Source organism: Lucilia cuprina, chromosome 6 (genome assembly GCF_022045245.1).
Source record: "Lucilia cuprina isolate Lc7/37 chromosome 6, ASM2204524v1, whole genome shotgun sequence".
NCBI lineage: Eukaryota > Metazoa > Arthropoda > Insecta > Diptera > Calliphoridae > Lucilia > Lucilia cuprina.
The window spans coordinates 11,123,320-11,130,562 of NC_060954.1; the positions used below are offsets into that span (position 1 = coordinate 11,123,320).

Genomic DNA, 7,243 nt, shown 5'->3' on the forward strand with positions numbered 1-7,243 from the left:
TAGACTAGACTATAGACTAGACTATAGACTAGACTATAGACTAGACTATAGACTAGACTATAGACTAGACTATAGACTAGACTATAGACTAGACTATAGACTAGGTTTTAGACAAGACTACAGTTGTAGCGGATATTGTATAGTGAAGAGATTGGAAACTATTTCTGAGAACATTAGAAATATGTAAAAAAATTTTGTTCATTTTGTTAAAATTTAAATTTGTTTATAAAAAATGTTTCTAAGAACTCATGCACTTGTTGTCAATTTAAACATTTTCTCTTACTCCACAACAAGATTCACACGTTTTTAAATAATATAAAAAAGCAAAAACACGATTAACACTCTGAATAAAAAATGTCTCTGCATTGTATGTATTAATTTATTATTAGTTGATTTATTTATAAAAAAAACTGCGTTCTTTTCTTTATTTATTTTTATAATTTTGCCTAAATTTTAATATTTCTTCCAATTTAAATATCCACTTAACAAATTAGTTATCCACCATAAATATAAACAAATATTGCAAAATTTTTCCTCATGTTATCAAAAGATAAGATGATTGTTTAGATTTACATACAAATTTTTTTTATTGTTATTTCTGTTATCAGAACCTTGATAGTGAAAATAAGAATAGGTTTTTAATGGCACCAGATTTTAATGAAACCAAAAAAGAAAGAGTGTAAAGACTATATACTACTGTATACTCTAGGCTATAGAATCCAAAGTGAGTAATTTAGTCCAGACTATAGACTACTCCATAGTCCAAACTATTGAATACTAGTCCAGACTGTAGACTACAGTATAGTACAGACTATAGACTACTCTATAATTTAGACTATAGACTATTCTATAGTTCAGACTATAGACTACTCTATAGTCCAGACTATAGAATACTCTATAGTCCAGACTATAGACTACTCTATAGTCCAGACTATAGACTACTCTATAGTCCAGACTATATACTACTCTATAGTCCAGACTATAGAATACTTTATAGTCCAGACTATAGAATACTCTATAGTCCAGACTATAGAATACTCTATAGTCCAGACTATAGAATACTCTATAGTCCACACTATAGACTACTCTATAGACCAGACTATAGAATACTCTATAGTCCAGACTATAGAATACTCTATAGTCCAGGCTATAGAATACTCTATAGTCCAGACTATAGAATACTCTATAGTCCAGACTATAGAATACTCTATAGTCCAAACTATAGACTACTCTATAGTCCAGACTATAGACTACTCTATAGTCCAGACTATAGAATACTCTATAGTCCAGACTATAGAATACTCTATAGTCCAGACTATAGAATACTCTATAGTCCAGACTATTGAATACTCTATAGTCCGGACTATAGACTACTCTATAATCCAGACTATAGAATACTCTATAGTCCAGACTAAAGACTACTATAGAATACTCTATAGTCCAGACTATAGAATACTCTATAGTGCAGACTATAGACTACTCCATAGTCCACACTATAGACTACTCTATAGTCCAGACTATAGACTACTCTATAGTCCAGACTATAGAATACTCTATAGTGCAGACTATAGAATACTCTATAGTGCAGACTATAGACTTCTCTATAGTCCAGACTACTTCAAAATATAGACTCTAGACTATAGCCTTCTAATCTTAAGTTTAATTCTATAGTCTGGACAATAGACTACTCTACTTTATAATCATTACACTTGTCTTTTGACTTTTTTTTTAATCGGTATCACCCTAATGCATAATTTTTTTTTTTTTTTTGTTTTATTAAAACATTGCGTAATTAATGTTGGGCATTTTAGAATATTTAATACCACAAGGAGATTAACACAAATGAGGAGATCATTTTATGCAAGTGTTCTTATCAACATAAATATATTTTAATGGGGGAAAAATACCACCAGTAAATAATTATAATTATTTAAAATTTTAATTAATTTTAAACTTCCAACCAATGCTTGAACATCTTGACATCTTTGTTAGCTTTCATTACGAATTTATGTCGAATCATTGTATATAAGTTTATAAAATAAACTTTAACGTTGACGTGGGTATTATATAAACTATACTAAATTCGGTAAGTTAAAGGTTATCGTATGACGAATTTAAAGCCAAATTTTTATACCTTAAAACCAGAAAAATCAAGTTTATCAAAAATTTTAAAGTAATAGTTTTAAATGACCTAAAATTTTTGATTTATTACCGTCTCGGTAACAAGACAAATTGACTTGGACAAGTCTTTAGTCTAGACTAAAAAGAAATCTATAGTCTAGACTATAGGGAAGTCTAAAGTCTGGACTATAAAAAATTCTATAGTTCTCTTTAGTCTATAGACTGGTGTGGACTAAAGAAAAGACTATTGTGTGGACTATAGAGAAGTCTATAGTCTGGACAATACAGAAGTTTATAGTCTGGAATTAAGAGAAGTCTATTGTCTGAAATATAGAGAAGTCTGTAGTCGGGACGAAAGAGATGTCTATAGTCTGGTCTATAGAGAAGTCTATAGTCTGGTCTATAAAGAAGTCTATAGTCTGGACAACAAAGAATATAGTTTGGAGTATAGAGTAGTTTATAGTGTAGACTTTAGTCTATAGTCTGGACTATAGACTTAAGTCTACACTGGATTATATAGTCTATAGTCTGGACCATAAAGTAGTCTATAGTCTGGACTATAGAGTTGTCTTTAGTCTGGACTATAGAGTAGTCTATAGTCTTTATTATAGAGTAGTCTATAGTCTGGACAATAGAATAGTCTATAGGCTGGACAATAGAATAGTCTATAGTCTGGACTATAGAATAGTCTATAGTCTGGACTATAGAATAGTCTATAGTCTGGACTATAGAATAGTCTATAGTCTGGACTATAGAATAGTCTATAGTCTGGACGATATAGTAGTCTATAGTCTTTATTATAGAGTAGTCTATAGACTACTATATAGTAGTCTATAGTCTTTATTATAGAGTAGTCTATAGACTACTATATAGTAGTCTATAGTCTTTATTATAGAGTTGTCTATAGTCTGGACTATAGAGTAGTCTATAGTCTGGACTATAGAGTAGTCTATAGTCTGGACTATAGAGTAGTCTATAGTCTGGACTATAGAGTAGTCTATAGTCTGGACTATAGAGTAGTCTATAGTTTGGTCTATAGAGTAGTCTATAGTCTGGACTATAGAGTAGTCTATAATCTGAACTATAGAGTAGTGTACAATCTGAACTAGAGAGTAGTCTGTAGTCTGGACTATAGAGTAGTCTATAATGTAAACTATAGAGTCTGAGTCTGAACTATAGAGTAGTCTATAGTCTGGACTATATAGTAGTCTATAGTCTGAACTATAGAGTAGTCTATAGTTTGGTCTATAGAGTAGTATATAGTCTTTATTATAGAGTAGTCTATAGTCTGGACAATAGAATAGTCTATAGGCTGGACAATAGAATAGTCTATAGTCTGGACTATAGAATAGTCTATAGTCTGGACTATAGAATAGTCTATAGTCTGGACTATAGAATAGTCTATAGTCTGGACGATATAGTAGTCTATATTCTAGACTTAAGAATAGTCTATAGTCTTTACTATAGAGTAGTCTATAGACTACTATATAGTAGTCTATAGTCTTTATTATAGAGTTGTCTATAGTCTGGACTATAGAGTAGTCTATAGTCTGGACTATAGAGTAGTCTATAGTTTGGTCTATAGAGTAGTCTATAGTCTGGACTATAGAGTAGTCTATAATCTGAACTATAGAGTAGTGTACAATCTGAACTAGAGAGTAGTCTGTAGTCTGGACTATAGAGTAGTCTATAATGTAAACTATAGAGTCTGAGTCTGAACTATAGAGTAGTCTATAGTGTGGACTATTGAGTAGTCTGTAGTCTGGACTATATAGTAGTCTATAGTCTGAACTATAGAGTAGTCTATAGTTTGGTCTATAGAGTAGTCTATAGTCTGGACTATAGTGTAGTCTATAGTCTGGAATATAGTGTAGTCTATAGTCTGGTATATAGAGTAGAGTATAGTCTGAAATATAGAGTAGTCTATAGTCCGGTATATAGAGTAGTCTATAGTCTGGACTATAGAGTAGTCTATAGTCTGGACTATAGAGTAGTCTATAGGCTGAATTATATTGTATTCTATAGCTTAGACTATGGAGGAATGTACAGTGTCGACTTTAAATAAGTATATAGTCTTGAGTAGTCTGTAGTCTCGATTATAGAATAGTCTATAGTCTCGTCTATAGAGTGTTTATATGCTATTTAGTCTATTGTCTCAACAACTGACTACGATGCAAATGTATCAAAGTTTACACCTCATAGTAAATTGCTTAATAGCGTTTAATGTACAGCAACCTATTATTTTTCTCAAATTTAGACACTGTTTTTTTAAATAAAATTTAACAAGAACCAATTGAATTAAATTAAACCAAACTTGTTTGTAGTTTTTATAATTTTTTTTATTTGTTATTTTCGTATTTGTTTTCTTTTATTTTATTCTTATTTTGTGCCAGCAAATTTATTCAATCAACATTTATTAATTTATTGTCTCTCTAAATTAAAGCAACATAAATAAATTAAAATATGCTTTATATATACTCTTTGACTCTGTATGTCTCTCTCTCTCTTTCTCTTTATTCTTCTTTGGTTGCTAGCAAGAGACTAAAAGCAGCATGGAGTGCAAGAAGTATGTGTGTGTATATTCCTAATATTAAATTATACATATGTATGCAGAGCTTAGATAATTGTACGTAACGGTTAATTAAATTTACATTCCTTTAAGGATTGTGCGGAAACGATCCAAAACAATGTTGGCATGTTTTTCGGTGAAAATGAGAGCGGGTCTAAAGCGAACAGCCAAATCACCGCAACCACCGGTTTGAAGACCATGCATTTTGAATTTATTGATAATATCGTCACGGGTTTGAGCATTTTTGCAGTTGAAGGCCAAGTAGGTACCACGACCTCTGGTAGAGTTGATAATGGTGGGGAATTCTTTCTCCAAATCCAAAAGACCAGACTTCAAAACCTTGCCGGACTTGTTGACCTGTTCCAAAAGGTTTTCCTGTTTGATGGTCTTAATGACCTGTTCAAGCATAAGAATTTTGGCAGGTTCACCCATCCAGGTGTTGAAGATACGATAGGCTTCTTTGGGGCGGAAAGATGAGTGGTGGAAGTAACCACCCAATTGCATTTTCTTGCTGAAGGTAACAACATCGGGTGGAGATTCCAAGTTGAAGTATTCGTGGCACCACATTTTACCAGTACCACCACCACCGGTTTGTACCTCATCCATCAACAAGGCCATGCCATTGGCTTTGCAGATGCGTTGTAAACCTTGGAAGAATTCGGGAGAAGCTTCATTATCACCACCCTCACTTTGAATGGGTTCAACAACAACACCAGCTACGGGAATGTCCTTTTTGCGATATTGCTCTACAAGATCCTCAACTTCGGACAAACAGCGTTTGTCTTGTTCCTGGTTATAGGCAACATTTTCCTCTAAAGGATAACGGTATTGAGGGAAAGTAGCTACAGGCCAATCGAAGGAAGGAACATCAATTTTGTGTATATATTTGGAATGAGTAGTGGATAAAGAGCCCATAGTACGACCATGGAAAGCACCCTTGAAGGACAACAAACTCAATTTAGGAGCACCGGGAGCCATATTAACCATACAGGAATTCTTTTCTTCCTCGGTGAAGGTAACATTTTCACCACGTTGTGTCTGTCTGTACCACATGAAGATGTTCTTGTAAGCATTCTCGTTCGAACAGGAACCACACATCATGGTAGTCAAGTTATCCATACCCTTGGGAGCCACTTCCATCAAAACATTACGCAATTTTTCAGGCCACTCCTTGTTGGGGAATACACCCAAAGCTGGTCTGTTGATAAGCGACTTGAGATTGGCCTCATTTTGGAAGACATTCACCAAACTAGGATGATTATAGCCCAAAGGCATAGAGGAAATTTGTGTGTAAACATCCAACAGCATATTGCCATCTACATCGGCCAAATAGTTACCGGTGGAACGTTCATAATCGGCAAACAATTGTACACTTTCGGCATTTTGTACGGCACTCAATTGTTTCTTCAATTCCAAAGATTTGGGACCAGGAATAGTGGCTGTCTTAAGGATGGGCTCCTTGGGCTCAGCTAAGCTGGCAAAATGTTTAACATTTTGCAAAGTGGAAGCTCTAGTTACTTGTTTTAAACCTAAGGCAGCACGCATTGTTATTCCGCTTTTCTTTTGTCTATTTCTTTTTAATATTTCAATTAAAATTTATTTAAATTTATTTCTTATTTGTCCAGCAAATGTGTTTGTTAATCGATATTTCGACTGAACAACAAAATCTTTACCAAATACTGAACAACACGGAATACAATTTAATACTAAATAATGGTATACATTATTTCCTTCCAACGTCGGTAATATACCACCACTTCACTGGGGCTCTCCAAAAAGCAAAAAAATACAAAAACAACGAAATTTAATAAAGATGATAGATAGAAGAAAGAAGAGAAAGCCCAACAACAATCACAAACAATCTCGACATCATGCTATATAAAATACTTTTAGGGAGGCAACAGCTGCGTTGACAGCAGTAAGTAAGTGAGTGAGTACCCCTAAAACAGTTTAAATCAGATTCGGCGCACATTTAGACATTTATGCTTTTTAAACCTTATATACGTTAATATATTGAATTTGTTATACTATTTGCGACACATCGCAGTATTAGCTGAAGACCCTTAACAGGGTCTTTATAGAATTCTATGATATAGAATTCTAGCTATAACCCTACTTCTATCTGATGGAGGTTCAATTAGTCTAAGGTAGAGGATCCATCAAGTCAAAAATATTTGCTATTGAAAATAGAAATCCAGAAAAACTTAAAAAAAGCTAAAATAAATGCAATCGCATATTTCGTTGAAGGGTATATAAGATTCGTTAAAGCAGAATTTTGCGCTCTCACTGGCTGTTTTTGTTTTTTAGTTAAGTACTTTTCGTTAAACAAATTATAATCATCATTATTTTTTGATATAAAAACAATACAACAAGAACATACGTGTATTGAGTTGTGCCATGAATACACTACGAATTGTAGTCACTCTATAGGAAATAGACTAGACAATAGACTAGACAATAGACTAGACTATAGACTAGACTATAGACTAGACTATAGACTAGACTATAGACTACACTATAGACTAGACTATAGACTAGACTATAGACTAGACT

General features: G+C 33.2%; 1 protein-coding gene across 1 annotated transcript; it reads right to left on the reverse strand.

Moving 5' to 3' along the window:
• Positions 1-4,438: 4,438 nt before the first annotated feature.
• Positions 4,439-6,402, reverse strand: LOC111684398 (4-aminobutyrate aminotransferase, mitochondrial). The gene has a single exon (XM_023446553.2). It carries the CDS (start codon positions 6,233-6,235, stop codon positions 4,769-4,771), a length of 1,467 nt encoding a protein of 488 aa, XP_023302321.2. The 5' UTR covers positions 6,236-6,402; the 3' UTR covers positions 4,439-4,768.
• Positions 6,403-7,243: the final 841 nt, after the last annotated feature.